General features: G+C 40.4%; 1 protein-coding gene across 4 annotated transcripts in view; it reads left to right on the forward strand.

The window, feature by feature from the left end:
• Positions 1-16,272, forward strand: part of EP400 (E1A binding protein p400) — a 43,527-nt gene that overhangs the window by 6,385 nt on the left and 20,870 nt on the right. For 2 of the 4 annotated variants that reach the window (XM_072351413.1, XM_072351414.1), the window contains 21 exons: positions 1,660-1,747; positions 2,156-2,263; positions 2,978-3,357; positions 3,627-3,929; positions 4,116-4,301; positions 4,852-4,992; positions 5,112-5,190; positions 5,697-5,749; positions 7,477-7,531; positions 8,191-8,280; positions 9,383-9,490; positions 10,462-10,655; positions 10,829-11,006; positions 11,283-11,419; positions 11,756-11,925; positions 12,340-12,514; positions 12,920-13,056; positions 13,208-13,394; positions 13,913-14,079; positions 14,879-15,033; positions 15,541-15,777. In XM_072351413.1, coding sequence (XP_072207514.1) covers positions 1,660-1,747; positions 2,156-2,263; positions 2,978-3,357; positions 3,627-3,929; positions 4,116-4,301; positions 4,852-4,992; positions 5,112-5,190; positions 5,697-5,749; positions 7,477-7,531; positions 8,191-8,280; positions 9,383-9,490; positions 10,462-10,655; positions 10,829-11,006; positions 11,283-11,419; positions 11,756-11,925; positions 12,340-12,514; positions 12,920-13,056; positions 13,208-13,394; positions 13,913-14,079; positions 14,879-15,033; positions 15,541-15,777 — 3,328 coding nt within the window. The remainder of the gene's footprint in view (positions 1-1,659; positions 1,748-2,155; positions 2,264-2,977; positions 3,358-3,626; positions 3,930-4,115; positions 4,302-4,851; positions 4,993-5,111; positions 5,191-5,696; positions 5,750-7,476; positions 7,532-8,190; positions 8,281-9,382; positions 9,491-10,461; positions 10,656-10,828; positions 11,007-11,282; positions 11,420-11,755; positions 11,926-12,339; positions 12,515-12,919; positions 13,057-13,207; positions 13,395-13,912; positions 14,080-14,878; positions 15,034-15,540; positions 15,778-16,272) is intronic. The other 2 variants (XM_072351415.1, XM_072351417.1) reach the window with 2 other exon arrangements.

The following is a 16,272-nucleotide window of genomic DNA, read 5'->3' on the forward strand; positions in this document are numbered from 1 at the left end:
AGCCATTCTGAGTGGCCATGGTTATTGGTACTATTCAGTGAGGCAATGGAGATAAGGGGTCGTGGCTGCTACATTTAATTTCAGTATAGACTGATGTTTATTTCCTTAGGCTTAACTTACATTGGCAGAATTTACATTTACAAATTAGAGAAAAAAAGGACTTGTGAGTAAACTAGAAGATTCTAATGGAAATTCCTGTCTTTGCTATGCTGTCACAATATTTCTTCACAATGGTTACTGTAGATGGTAGATGTTCTCACTGCAGATTGCATGTAGAGAACTGGAGGAGGGCTTAGATGAGCTCATTTTGTGGGGTGCAGAGGTTGCAATACAGAAAGGCTGCTGTTTTATTTTCTGACAATCTGTGAAACCCGTTCTTTGCACAGCCCTTATTTTTGTCATGGTAAGTTTCATAGAAGAATATTGGATGTAGCACAGCAAAAATTGAGGAGAATATAAAATAATAGAATAAGGTTCAGAAACATGCTGGACAGAGCTGGACTCCTGCTAACACTGATGGCATTAATCACTTGCCAGTGAAGCTGAGAGCCCAAGGAGCATGGAGAAAATCATCATATAGCCCCAAGTTTGTTTTGGTAAATCCTACATATGAGTCTGCTGTTGGGTTTGACACTGAACGAATGGCAATATTAATTGCAGTAATATTAAAGTTTTCATGCACTGCATAATCCTGCTGAAGTTAAGCTCCAGCTTGCTGAGTCAAAGCCCTGTGATTTGTTTTCCATCTTGATACCAGCAGTGCTTCTCAATTCATAGCGATAATTCATGGTTGTGTCATATTTATGCTCTGACAGAACGTCTGGCATCTTCTGACATGCTCTGAGGTGACACTGAGTTATAGCAATATTGTGTTTCTCTTCATGATGTTACTTAATGAGCGTCAGTTTGCCAACAAATACGAGTCTAGTGGCTGGAAAACTGGGATTGAAATGGGCAGATTGGCTGAGATTCTTTTATTCCATCTTTTATTCTTAGCCATTATTCCTGAAATACTTCAAGTCTAAAGCTTGCAGAGCTCAATCCTGAGTGTGACAGTGGTGGAGACCCATGTAAGCTTAAAACCATCTTCAGGATGAGAATTCATTAGTCTGTGATGTTTTGCAGTGAAAAGGATTAGTGTTCACAAATGCATTGACTCTCCTATTTTTGTATTGTCTTAATTATGACAGTTTCCGCGTAAATTCTTTTTCCTCATCTACTTTCCCTTCTAATTAATCCTACAACGAAGACACAGTCTTTAATTTCTCTTGTCAACCTTTTATTGCAGCTTTAAGGCTCTGTGAATATGTTGTTCTAATTTCATTGCAGCCTTGTGCAAATGATAAAGAAAGGGCGATACATTAATGAAAACATTCATTTATTAAAAGTGAAACTAAACTGTAAACGTGTACTGCGTGTAACCACCTTCTTCTGCTCAGTTGTAATTTTGAAGTACCCACTGATCAAAGACTATCAGTGCAACGCGGGCATCTGAAACCATCTGGCAGATATCGAACCAGCTTTGCTTTCCTCATTGTACCGCTGTTCTGAAGGCTTTGTTCTGTGATGGTCTCTTTAGATCCATTTGTAAATTAACATCTTGGTGCCAGACTGTCTACAGATTGAACTTTTGTGATTTGTTTTCTTTTTTTCCAATAGCCAACGCATACAGGGACTCCAGTAACAGGGACTGTGAACACCATAGAAATGGAGGCATTTAAGAGACAGCAGACACTGACACCGGCAGGTATGTTTCTCAGGAAGTAGTTCAGTTTATTTTCTTTATTACTTTTTTTTTCCAAACAGTCAACGGAGCCCACTGTTCAATGCTTCTCGAAACACAATTTTTCCCAGGTCCTTAGGGCTGTTTGTTGTGAATGGTGCTGCCTTTTAGAGCGCACTCTGCTCACAATACATAGGACTGGATCTGGCGAGCATGGAGATGCTGTTAGGTTGCTTGTTCTGGCTGAGAAGATTGGAGACGGCCAACTGGAAGTTAAAGGGACCCTGCCCTTGGAGCATCTTCTTCATAAATGCTACACATGTATAGTAGTCATAGCTTTCTGAGCTAGTGTTGGAATCATGTGTAGTAGATTGCTTTGTAAAACAACCCAGTCCATTGTACCATGCCATAAATGGAATTTGAATATCACAGATTCGTCTAAGAGACCACGAATTGAAGTGGGCCGTCATGGGATGGTTTTTCAGCATCCGGGTGTGGCTTCAGGAGTTCCTCTTCAACAGCTAATGCCAACGGCACAAGGTACTGTGTCACCACATGCCAATTGCACATTAATTTAACAAGGAGACATTAGTGATGGGACTAGAAACTTGGGCTCCGGGCCTTCCAAGATCCTGGCCCCACCACCTACCTCTCCTTGTAAATTAATACTTGGTATGCAATGCCTGCTTCGTTTAAGGAGCTGAGTGACGGGCTCCAGAAGTGCATGTGGGCATGGAAATACGTCACAGATGCTGATGCAAAACATTTAATTTGAGAATTCTGGACCTGAGCCAATGGTTTGTGAAAAGGAAAACCTCCTCTGATTTGCAACTTTCAAGCCAAAATTTTAGTCGTTATTGGTGCCAAACTTCAGACTAAGCAACAGAGTCAATGTGCCAAGAACTAAGTTTATTTAGATTTAATACAGTTATTTTAGGTTACATTTCCATTTGCTCACCAGTCCTTCTTTTTTCTTTTCTTTAAGTAGAGGACATTTCAGAAGACATCCGATAACTTTTTTTTTTTATAGTTACCATGCTCCAAACTGTAGTTGCGGTCCTGTGCATGAAGTGTTTCATTGTTTATTGTAATAGTGATTTATTTTGTGATTGTGATGTGGTATTTTCAAGTGATGGTGTCTTGTGGCAAAGTAAGTAACAAATTAGTCTATTTGCAGTTGGTTTCCTCTTCATATGAGTAAAGAGCACTGGGCCCTCTAATTTAATCTGGCTTGTGTTTCCTCTTGCTTTGTAGGTGGAATGCCTCCCACTCCTCAAACAGTGCAGCTGACTGGGCAGAAACAGAACCAACAGCAGTACGACCCTTCCAAAGGCCCTCCTGTGCAGAACGCAGCAAGTCTGCATACGCCACCGCCGCAGTTACCAGGGAGGCTGCAACCTGTGAATGTCCCCATGACGTCTCTTCCAGCTGCTCTGCAGATTTCACAGCAGCAGCCACAGATAGTGGAATCTCCGACTCAGCCCCAGATTCAGGTGAAGATCCAGCCCCAAAGCGTACCCCTGACTTCCGCTCCGCTTCCAGCTCCGCTTCAGCAGCAGGTGCCACCAGCAATCCACGTACAAGGCCAGACACCAAACCAGGTGTCGCAGCCACAAGCTACAATACAGCAACAGGTATGTGAATGTTGACGAGGTGAGAATAAATCTGTATTTGAGCTCGGTACGATGTAAGAAGATTGTCTTCTTGAAAATATGTGCGAAATACTGGTGTTTTACAATTAATGCTTCTAGGGGTAACCTGCAAACGAGAAGTCTTTCCTTATACAAATGCAGGTGTGAATTGTATTTTTGCAGAATTAAGGTCTTCATACATTTTGCTGAAATGTAGAGTAGGACAGTGATGAATACCCAACTCACCACTAACAGATGCATTTCTTGGGCAGGCTGTGACTCTGACACGACCATCTGCAGATCCTGTTCAGCCTTCTCAGCGTCTTACAGCAAATATACTGCCGCCTACCTCAGCCGTTGCGCCAGCAGCTATCTCAGGTGCAGCACCTCCTTCTACGTATCCAGTACAAACAAACAGGACCTCTCCTGCAACTAACAAGTCCCTATCTCCTATTGCATCAAAACCCCCGGGCTTAGCAGTGGCAGCAGCACCTAAAACACAAAGTCCAGCTCAGAATGCAGCAGTATTGCCACAGGACAATTCTCAAGACAAGCTTGCTGAGCAAGTCAAGCTGGTAAGTATATTTTTTTTCCAAAAACCTGTGAACAGTTAACACATACATAACAGTTAATACAGGCAGTGTGCTTTAAATTTGACGACATGTCAGTGTATATTGATTGAGCATGAGCAGTGATTTTTGTATTTGGCTATTTTAATTGTATTCTGCAGCTCTTTTTAACTACATGCCCTTCTTTTTAAGGAAAATCAAATCCATCAGCGAATAGCAGAACTAAGGAAGGAAGGCTTATGGTCCCTGAGGCGACTGCCTAAACTCCAGGAGGCTCCCAGACCCAAATCTCACTGGGATTATTTGCTGGAAGAAATGCAATGGATGGCGACTGATTTTGCCCAAGAGAGAAAGTGGAAGATGGCAACTGCTAAGAAGGTACTTGAGAAACTTCTGGTTTTGAATCAGAGCAGTTGATTTTGGTATCTTTCAGCTTTATAACAAAGCTATTTAAGTGTGGTCATTGTGTTTCTCTTTTCCTCTATGGCTATAAGTGATGGGAATATAAAGCACTGATTTTCACTTACATGAGAAGCCATGTTGTCAGCTTTGTATATTCTGACATTTGACGTGGACTTAATAATTTTATTGGCTACAAATACATATAATGGCCTTGGGTTCTGTGGGCTTTGGTCTCTTGGCATTTTCTGGTGTGATTTCTGTGACTTCTTATGTGCTAATTCTTATGTTTCTAATTCCTGTACTGAGTAAAAGGAGAAAAGTTGGAATTCCTTGTGTTTTTCTTTTTCCTTTGCTTTTAACATTTATTGTTTAACTGACGTGGTAAGAATTTGTAATGCTGGAGCTAAGTCTGACACTTTAAAACTACTGTCAACATCTGTCTGCTACTAACTAACATAAACTTAAGAAGTACAGTGATGTGTATTCTGAAATAAGCTAATTTCAGAATTAATTCATGGCCTTGCAGATGGTAAGAACTGTGGCCCGTTATCATGAGGAGAAGAAACTTAATGAAGAGCGAGCTAAAAGGGAAGAACAAAACAAACTAAGGCGAATTGCTGCATCAATTGCCAGAGAAATAGAATACTTCTGGTCTAACATTGAGCAGGTAAAATATCAACTTACTGGTATGTCAGTGGGTTACACTGTTTGTTTGGTTTTTTTTTCAGTCTTCAGTAACGTATTTATAAAAGTGAAGCATTTTATTAGACTTTATTTGCCTTTTAGGTTGTTGAGATAAAACTGCAAATTGAATTTCAAGAGAAAAGGAAAAAAGCTTTGAATTTAAAGAAAATTTCAAGAAAAGGTAATTGTGTTTCTTTTTGTAAGAAATTCAGTATAAATTCTGTTTCTGTTTCACGTAATTTCATTCAGTGGGTTTTCATCTTGCTGGTGATAGAACAGTGCAGTGCTAATAGATGATGTTCAGATCCGAGCTGTAAGTTTTGGTCATTTTTTTTTTCTGCTTGATTTTGTTAGTACCAATTCTGTTTTCTGAAGCTAATATAAGAAGTGTAGAATGGCTAAATGACTAATAGAGTCATAAAGCAGTTTGGCTTGGAGAGATTCTTAAGGTTCATTTAGTTCCAACCTCTCTGTCACAGGCAGTAACACCAGAGCAGCTTGCCCAAAGCCCCATCCAAGCTGGCCTTGGACCCTTTAAGGGACGGGGCATCCACAGCTTCTCTCAGCAGCTTGTACCATTGCCTTACCACTCTCATGGGAAAGAATTTCTTCCTGCTGTCTAATCCAACTCTACATTCTTTAGCTTAAAACCATTACTCGCTTACATCAGGAGTAATAATTTTTCAGGTAAGGATGCAAAACCTTCAGAAGACCTTTTATTGGAAAAAGAAAGTGAAATGGTAAGTCCTACTGTCTCTTTAAAAATAGAGTTTAAATGTGACTGCCTGTATGACAGCCAGTTTTGATAAACGTGAAGCATCTTCCCTGAGTGTATACAGTGCTGACAAGCAGATTTCTGTGAAGTTACTGTCAGTTGAAAACATTGGATTGTGGCTGGCATGTGTCTGTTAGAGGAAGTATTCATATTCATTCAGGACTTTGAAACAGTCCTTGTAAGATTTTAAGACCAAAAAATACATCGATTGCTAGACTTTGTTTTGGGCAGGGATTTCTTCTGCTGTAGCCAGAGGTAAACTTCAGCCTGCTGACGTAGGTAGGTTTATGGTACAGAGTGGATCATACTGAACAAAGCTTAAATATCTTTAGCCCTGCATGGAATGTGTACTGGGACTCTGTAAGGGAACCCTTCGGTCAGAGCTTGAACTGTTGATTGAGCACCTGGTAAGGGGTGTGACTGGCCCAGGGAGCACAGGCAGATTGTTTGCACCTGTGCTCCCCAGCTGAGCAGATGGGGCTGAGCCACCCTGGGCTCATATAAGGGCCAGCCACTGGGGGAGGTGCAGATTTTGGACCTGAGGGAGTGCTGTACAGCTGGAGGGCTCCTTCACCAGTTGGGTGAGTTCAGCTCTGCTTTCTGTTTAAAACTGTTGGCCTACCTGTGAATACTTTGCCTGGTATTACCAAGAACCCTTCAGAAGCAATTTCACTTCTTTGTGAGCAGAACAGACTCCTTGAGTCCATCTGCACAATTATGGGGAGGAGGGGGGAAAAGAGCAGGCAAGGGGTTGTACTGTGGCTCTGAGCCATCTGGTATGATGCAGATGATGCCTACTTGCTGAAATACTCCCCTGTCTCTAAGCAGAATGCTTGCATCTGCATTTTCTGTTGGGAACAGGCTTTAGCATGTGCTTCAGCTAAACTGTGGGCCCAGCGCTGTCTGTGGCTGCTAACTAGCACAGGCTGAGCCATGCTGTGGTGTATGCTGGACACTTGAGATTGAATGATTGCAGACCAGCATGAAAGTCTGTGTTTTATCTTTTTTTCTCTTGACTGGCAAATGCTTCAGTCTTTGATTCCAGCCATGGTAGAAGTTTTGTGCCTCAGTACTGCTTTTAAGAGAAAGAGTCTGCTGCTACTCTGTGCCACAGCTGGGCCATAAGCATTTGAAATGGCTAATTGCACAGGGGCAGAGTGCCTGCATCTGTGTAAGTGGGCCAGGTGGAAATGTATCACTGAGGGCTGTGAATGGTCTTCTGAACCCGAGGTGGTCGTTTGTTTTTGCAGTGTGCTTTTGTGGGTGGTGTTCAGGCTGAGAGTAATTAGTAGATGAGTAAGAGAAGCAGATGGTTGTATACCAACTCCAAAAGGGACTTTTACGTTTGAGCTTACTGAAAGCATCCATGTTTTGGATGGGATTACAGGGTTTGATGTGCACTGTTTTTGTTGTTTTTTGTGTTTTTTTTTTTTAAAAAAAAGCTTTTATCTTTGTTCTTAATATTAAAAATGGGAACTTGGCAACAGATATTGGGGTGAAAGTAATTGATTTTTGACACAGATACTGCAAAGGTATTTCTGGTTTTGTGTGACCAGGAAAGCGTTAATGTGTTAAATGTCTATTAGTGGTTGTTGCTGTCATTGCAAGGCACTTGCATTCATTAAAAAAAAATAATAAAATCCTAGCTTTGTTTTCTCTATAGTCATAAATATTTTATTTATTGAATGCTAGGGTTCTTCATCTGGGAGGAAAAGAAAAGCAAGCACATCTTTGACTGATGAGGAAGGTATGTCACTTCTCAAGGTTCGGTGTCTATAGTATAGTGGATAAGTTATATAACAAAATCTTGAAGCCGCTGGTGTTTGGTCCCATGCTACACAGACTTGATGCTTTTCACAAAGCAAATACCAACCCTGATCCACATCCTGGATCAAATAGTTGACTGTGAAAAAAGCTTCATTGAGAACTTGGAAATAAGACTTTCCCTGGTAACAAAATGCCGTCTTTGCTGGTAGATCTTAATTCTGTCTCTCCTCATTCCTTTGATTCTCGAACCTTACCAGTTGTCTTTAAACTTCCGTTGAAGCTTTCAGCAACCATCTACTTCAGTGACTTTCTTGTGGAAGCATCTGTGTCATGTTTCTGACAAGGATAATCCCCAGTTTAAAGCTACAAAATAACCTACCTCTGGGGCCACTGTCAGCCAACTCTAAGCTGTTCTGCCTTTTGTCTCAAGACAGAAACGCTTCTCTCTTTTTTGTGCAAAGACTTTTTAACTTGCAGGCATAGCTCCTTTCAGGTTTTCTTGTTTTCTGTCTATGCATCTCATTCTTTTAGAAACCTGCTTATGTGATATTCTGTTAGTACACTTGAAGGGTGCATAGCTATAAACTTTCTGAACTGTGGTGTAATTTGAATGCCAGTTAGCATTTATTTTGATTTTAGTTGAAGATGAAGAAGAAACAATTGAAGAACAAGAAGCTAAAGAAGGAAATATAAACCATCAAACTGAACTGTCAAATCTAGTTAAAGAAGGTAGGTCTGTAGCTTCACTCGTCTCTGGAGAGTTCTGTAACAACAGGTGAGAACATGCTGTAGTTGTTGTATTTGTAAATATGGTTAGCTTATGGGATAATGATGGACATCTGTACTTGATGAAGGAGTTTGAGTCCTTAACTAGTTTTCAAGCAAGTTGGCTTGGGAAAAAAAGTCTGTCAAAGCATTGCTTTTCCTTTACACCAAAAGACTCTCAGCCTAAGTTTTAGTTATGTGTATTAGATACTGAAAAACAGAAGTGTATCAGACAATATAAACAATCTGTCATCAGCTGTCTTGAGTATCTCAGAGGGGTTTTGTGCTACACCTCTTAAGTCTGAAAGATGCTGAAGGGCTGGTCTTTGGGGGTTATAAGTACTTGAAAGGTAAGGGGCTTTGAGTCACAGTGCTTGGGCTGGCAGTTTGCTTTTTTTAGCAGCTTAACAATAGGTGCTGTACAGCTTGGTGTGTGCAAGAGTCCCATAGGGATCACTTCAGTTATTGTGGTAAAACCTTGCTGATTTTCAGAGGCGAGCTGCCCATTAAGCTAGGCCTGCTTGGCAATTAATATGCAGTTTCCAAATCCATTTGTTTGGTCTTTTTGGCAGCTTAGTGGCTGCAGCCAGCTGGCCAGTTGGAGGGATTATAACTCTCAGCTGGTCAGCTAAGTTCCTAATTAGAATGTTTCTTGATTGATTGGACTTAAACAGCATGTGCATTCCTACCTCAACAAATCAAAAAAGGGATCATAGGAATTCTGGTCAGCAGGATTGAGGCTGAAGTCTTCAATTGCCTTGCAACCCCTTTAATTTGTTGCCTCTCCCTTTCCAACCAGTAGCTGACCGTTGGTTTGGATCTTGGGTTGTAGTGTAGTGAAAAGCAAGCTGGTTGAGCAAACTATTTGGTGTAATGCCAAGTGTTCTCTGTAATCTGGGTCATTAAATAAACACCGCTGTCCTCCAAGTAGTAATTACCTCTTCAATTAACTTCTGATTAGAGGACTGGTTTTAAACAAGTGAAGAATGTCATGAGATTAAAACTAATGATATCGTTTATTAAAAGCTTTGGTATTTATAAACTTACATGTGTTAATGGCTTGCAGCTGAATTGCCACTGGACGATTTGCTGAAGATGTATGAAGGTGCCTTTTCTGAAAGTTTTCACTGGCCTCAGCCTAAACCTGACAGCGAAGAGGACAGCAGCGAGGAAGGTAATTACTGCTTGTCTCAAAGAAAACTTAACTTAAAAGGTGAAGCAGCTCAAATGACTCTCGAAGTGTCTGTTAAAAGGGAAGAAAATATTGAGTGAATCACATCTGAAATTATATTTAAGTGATGAGCAATGTTCTCTACTAAAAAGAATGCAAAACACAGTGACTTTCTGACTAAACATTTAGTAAGATTGTTAGATTTATTCCTGCTCTTGGTAAATATTTTTAGATAATGGTCTGTGAAGGATTTCTTTTTTCTTTTTTTTTTTTCATTACTCAGTTTATGAAAAGGAAATAAAATTTGCCAGCTTCGGAGTTGCATGTGAAACTCTCAAACAACAGTGAGCAATAAAGGAACCTCTCCACACTGAATAAAGCAGCACACATAATGGTTATTATTGTGCAGTTGCCATCTGCTCTACACTGAAGTGGTGATAAAATGAAATATTTAAAGATAGGTCTCAAGTATGAAAAGACCTTTGTAGAAGCTGAAAAAAGCTAGTGGTCCTGTTCACCTACTGAATGCTGAACATTTAGAGCATGCTGTGTTCCTAAGCTTAAGTTACTGTCATTTTAGCTTGTGATCATTTTCCTGTACTCAACTCTTGTCCTAGGGAGCAGGCAAGGCAAGAAGGGGAAATGGCCTCAAGTTGTGCCAGGGGAGTTTTGGGTTGGGGATTAGGGAAAGCTTTGCCTCTGAAAAAGTGGTTGTACACTGGAGGAAGCTGCCCCTGGTAGTAGTGGAATCCCTGGAGGTCCTTAAGGGTGTGGTTTAGTTTAGTAGGTTTACAGTTGGATTACATGATTTTGGAGGTCTTTTCCAACCTCAGTGACTCTAGGATTCTATTTTATGGTCATATAACTGTTTCTTTTTAGGCCTCTATCTGAGTGCTAGTCAGCTGAATTACTTTCTGTAGCTGATTCTTAAGTTTATATTTATTTTCAATGCCAATGTTGTTTGTGTTTCATAGAAATGGATGACCATATGTCTGATAGAGAAAGTCCTCAGAAGGAAGTTGTTCTCATAGACTCGCTTCTCAGCATTGATCAGTACAAGAGTATAGACAGATCAAGCCCTCCAAAGAAGCACATGCGAGACATATCAGAAGTTGCTGCAGCAGCAGAAGTGCTGTTACCTAAAGGCAGCTCTAGGATAACGACAGCGGTAAAACTCCCTATTTTTCTCCTTGTGTGTGTTTTACGTAAAGACTGTGTGATTTGACAGATTTTTGCTTGAAGTAACAATAAATGTTTTCTATTTACTGAACTGTAGAGTGAATGAGATTTGTTACATGCTCTGTGAATTTAACTAGAAGTAACAATTAATTCTCGCTGCAGATAAAATATAATACTCCATCCCTATTATATGGGCCTCTCAGAGAATATCAGAAGATCGGGCTGGATTGGTTAGCAAAACTGTATAGGAAAAACCTCAATGGCATTCTGGCAGATGAGGCTGGGCTTGGAAAAACAGTGCAAATTATTGCCTTTTTTGCACACCTGGCTTGTAATGAAGGTATGTTAATTTCCATTATCTAAATCTCACAATTTTTACATGTGTTCTTAGGCTACAACTGACAGAGGTAACGCTGGCACAGTACCTAAGTACGGCAAAGCTTGTGGAACTAGTATCTTTTATTGGAGATAACAAATAGATTAGTCACTTAATTTCTCCTGTTGTTGTTGAATCTCGCTTTTAACAACGCACTTAGTAATGCTCCACTTTAAAAATCAGGGTTGAAGATAAGTCAATGTAGATGATCAGTAGCCTCTTCCTAATTTTAAACTGTAGGTAACTGGGGTCCTCACCTTGTTGTTGTACGGAGCTGTAACATACTGAAATGGGAGTTGGAGCTGAAACGCTGGTGCCCAGGGTTGAAGATTCTTCTCTATTTTGGCAGCCAAAGAGAGCTAAGGGCAAAGAGACAGGTATTGTATTTTGCAACTCTTATACTGCTATGTTTTTCATTTTAGATGACAAGACTTTCAATCTGTGTTTATCTGTATGTTCCTTCCACCTTGATGGGGTATGAAAAGTTTTTAGGACTACAAGCTGCTTTACGAGAAGTCTTATATCTAACACCTCTAGGTTTGGTATTGATGAATGCATGCAGTGCTTAGTCTGCTTTCTGAACTGACTGCAATTTAAGACTCTTCTTTAGAATTCTTTGGGTCTCAGTATTGTGAAAATGTAGCAAGATGCGAGACAGGCACCAGAACTTTCTGCCTTAACTTTTGTTATGTCACTTCTTTCCTCTTCTGTAGGAATGGTCAGAACCCAACAGCTTTAATGTGTGTATCACCTCCTACAAACAGCTGTTCAAAGGCCACCCAGCATTTATGAAAATGCGTTGGAAATACCTAATAGTGGATGAGATGCAACAAATTAAGAACATGACTGAGAAACACTGGGAAGCGCTTTTCAGTCTGCGCAGGTATGGAGCAGAGCATTATTTCTGTGCCAGCAGTGGGTTTTTTCTTTCTTAATGTCTCATTTTTCTGTTCAAAAGAAAGCTGTCCAAATTTCCATACCCTGTAGCAATACTCAGCTATTGAGTTACCCCTGCTTGAAACAGTGTGAATACAGAGAAATGCTCAGGATCTTTTAGCTGTCTCTGCTGCAACAATAATACTTCTCTTTGCTGATAATCTGCGCTTCAAAACAGATTTTCTTGTATGTTCTGGTATTCCACAATGAGGAAGCTAGCTTGTTGGTATATTCAAGATTAAAAAGATGATTTATCCTAGATTGAATGTCATTAGCACTACTTCTGGCAGGCCTGAAGCTACTGTATTTGATCATTGGTCTCATTTTCGTTGGTTAAAAGTGTTCTTTTTACTATTCACAGCCAACATCGTTTGCTTCTGATAGACACTCCTTTACATAACACACTGATGGAGTTGTGGACCATGGTACACTTCCTGATTCCAGGAATTTCCAGACCTTATCTAGATTTTCCAGTAAAAGCACCTAACGAGGAGAACCAGGATTATTGCCATAAACTGGTCATCAGGTTACACAGGGTACGTTGTCATTTGTTTTCTTACCTGGCCTTCTACAATAGTTGTATTCAAAGCTGTTGTGAAAATTAGGAAGAAAGGAAAAGTTAGTTAGGCCAAAAATCAAGAGCTAAATCTTCTCTTATTACTTCAGTCAGCTCAAATAGAAGGAAGTCCAGCTGTAAGCAGGATTTTCTACTACCATGAAAGTTTGGAGGCTTGCTTTAAAAACACAAAGCTCGGGTTTTGAAGTGTAATGTGCAGAAATCGAAGAACAAATAATGTTTATTTAACAGTGTACTTTCAATTTGTTTGCATGCAGCTTATGAGGTTTGTCATGTAAAATACATGGGTGTGAATGAGCTTCCTGTTGTAAAATTCACTTTGAAGTGAGAGAAGTTTTTTTTGTTTAATTCTGAAATATTTCAGATGATTCAGCCGTTCATTTTGCGAAGATCAAAGAGAGATGTTGAAAAGCAGCTAACAAAGAAATACGAACATGTACTAAAGTGTCGTCTTTCTAGTCGACAGAAAGCCATGTATGAAGATGTCATATTACAGCCAGGGTAAGGAGTATAAAGAATGCCATCAAGCTTGCTTTATGGATTTTGAATAACATGTCACACTGCACATTCTCTTCTGATTTATGGACGTCTTTTAATGTCTTTATAAAAGCTGTGCTGAAATTGATGTACTTCTGTATCTGTTATTTGGTAGAACGCAAGAGGCCCTCAAAAGTGGACATTTCATCAGTGTCCTGCATGTCCTGATGCAGCTGCAAAGGATCTGTAATCACCCAGATCTGATAAACCCCCGGCTTTCGAGTACCTCATATGTATCTGAAACGCTGGAATATAGAACTGCATCTCTTGTACTGAGTGCCCTAGAAAGGGATATTTGGAAGGTGGGTTGAATAGTTAACTCTTCTTATGAGTGCCCTTGAAAAAGATCATTATTTATATAGGTCACCCTGGAATTAAAGCCTCCTATTTATTTCCATGGAAACCACAACAGTATGAGGAGCACGATTACACTGTTTGGTAGAGCATATTCTGTGCTACAAGACACTATTTTCACCACTGTTAGTGGATCTGTGCAGATGAGCTGATTGAGATGCTCTTCATTTTGTGGTGTGACAGGCCAGAACTTGGCTTGTGTTTCACGTTGCTGTATCCATGGCTGAAATGCTCACTCACCACCTCAGTGTGTTGACATCCACCCTTTGGTCTCCATAAACATTCAGAGAGCATCAGTGAATGTTTTCAGACAGCTTTGGCTAATAATTAAGTTTTCTAAGTTTAAAGTTACCATTTCGTATCAAAAAGTAAAATGTAGAAAGTGATTTCAGCGTAGAACATAGAGAGTACTTAACTGTTCGTGCCATTGTGTAAACTAATAAACCTACTTTTACAACATCCTTAGGAGTCAGACCTCTCCCTTTTTGATCTCATTGGAGTGGAAAACAAAATGACTCATTATGAAGCACAAATGTTGCCGAAACAAAAGGTTACTAGAAAGTTAATTGAAGAAATCTACAGCTCTCCTCCACCACCAGCCAGGCCTAACCCAGTGAAGCTCAAACCAAGCAGGTATGTGCACGTCTTCCTTGTAGCTAGAATTACAAGGGGCAAGATGTCGCTCTGTTGCTGTGTTTATGTCTACATTATCAAGTCATGTGATTCACATAAAGCTGCAGACTTTACTTTGTATTTTTGTATGTTTTCTTGTTCACCCTTCTAAGTAGTGAATCCACTTTAATAGTTTTATTAAGGTGTAGGACTCTATTTGAAGTTCATCAATTTCCTGAGGGTTTTAATTGACCAGTGTATGGATTTTATTCTTGTGGTTCTTACCTGACAAGAAGCATTGTTTTACGACTTAGTTGGGAAATCTTTCTTTAAGACTATGGGCTGTGCTTACAGTGTTAGCTGTGCTTGCAGTTATAAGAGATGTAAGTTTTATCAGTTATGGTTTTTTAAGAGTATTTCTCTCATGGCAGTATTGATCCTCAAGTTATGTGAAAGTGTTTTTGTGATGAAAAGGCCTGCTGGCATCTCTCTTAAAGTGATACAAGGGCTCCATTCTTTTTCTGGATTTGGAGCTGGAGTGTTGAACTTGTTTGCTGTAATTCTGTTGCTTCTTGCATTTAACTGAGATGCACGGCAAGGACGGTTGTTTTATTTCTTGTGTTTAGCAAACTGACTTTATGGGATTTCCATAAATGAAGTCTGCTGAAGTGCTGAGTCTTGCCAGCTTTAGCTATCTGTGAGCAAGAGATAAGTGTCTTGTTGTTGGATCAGTTGATGCTTTCTGCTGTGACAGGATGTATTTTTTTAAAAGCTGAAGCATGATCTTCCTATGGCCTTTGACTTCTCTTGTTCTTTTCAGGTTGTTCCAACCAGTTCAGTATGGGCAGAAACCAGAGGGCAGGACTGTAGTTTTTCCAAGCACTCAGGTACAACGCACGGTGACCACAGCAACAGTAACTCAGCAGGGACAAGTACGGGGAAGGTCACCCATAGCTACGGTGTCCTCAAATCAAGGTAAGAGAGTTGGGGCTTTGTTGATCACATAGACTTCTAGACACTGGTACCAGTCAGCCTGATGCTAGAACTCTTTCCTCTAGCTTAATGGTCTAGAATACTAATGGCTTAAAAATACCAACAAACTAATTGCCAGTAAATTTCCCCACTAGTTTCTATATGATCTGTCAGTGTAATGCACAACTAAGCTTTGTGTAACCTAACTGATAGTGCGTGGAGTTAATATGGCATAGTGGTATTTAAGATCTGATCACATGTAACGTTCTGTCAAACATGGAAGTTTACAGTTCTTTTGTGTATTTATTTAACCTTTGAACAATGCTTACTGGATAAATTATGTTGTAAAAGTAGGACGGAGGCATGGCTAGAAATCCCAGTCTGTCAGGAAAAGCTGTTCCTGTAGCTGTTTTAATATCCTGTTGGAAGGTTTCTTTTCAATGCAGGTTGTTTAAAGCAGTGGAGTTAAAACCTCTAACAGCTTGCACAAACAAACCTTATTGATTGCAGCTGCAGCAGCACAGTTTCAGACAACTCAGGCTTCCACCAGTGCTCCAAGACACCAGCCCGCAGCGACCTTCACCACAGCAACTAGCACAGCCCATCCTGTGAAACAGCGGGGCCAGACCGCAGCACAGGCCTCCCAGCTGGGCCAGGCCCAGCCACAGCCCCCCCCGCACACCATCCAACAGAGTGTGCTGCCTCAGAGGCTGGTCCTCACCTCTCAGGCCCAGGCACGGTTGCCTAGTAAGTGGCCTCCCCTTTCGAGGTTTCTCCCACTTTACTACAACGAGGTTAAGTTACTAGGCACCCTAAAATGTGTACAGAAATCATTGTTTTTTTTTCACTCTTCTGATTAGCCTTGCTCAGTATGTTGCTTATGACCAAGGAAAATCGAAAATTGGATAAGAAACAATAGAATTGCTGTGGACATACATTAGCGGTGTCAACTTAATCTCCTATTTCTGCATGTTTCTTCTGCTGGCAAGATTTCCTTCAGACCAACCGTTTTAGCTCTATCCTAATTGTTCCTTTCGTATTAAACACTAATCCATCTCTAAAGGCCTCTTGCGGAGAGGAGCGTCGCAACTGTTAGGCAGAGAAAAGCAATGAGGCTTTGCTTTAAGGTTGGATGTGCACTGCCTATTAGCATGTGTGTAGAGTAGAGCACTGATGTATTAATTTTATCTCTGGGGTAATGCGCTGCCTTTCCAAAAGCTAAAATCTCACTACAGTCTTAAG

Source organism: Excalfactoria chinensis, chromosome 16 (assembly GCF_039878825.1).
Source record: "Excalfactoria chinensis isolate bCotChi1 chromosome 16, bCotChi1.hap2, whole genome shotgun sequence".
NCBI lineage: Eukaryota > Metazoa > Chordata > Aves > Galliformes > Phasianidae > Excalfactoria > Excalfactoria chinensis.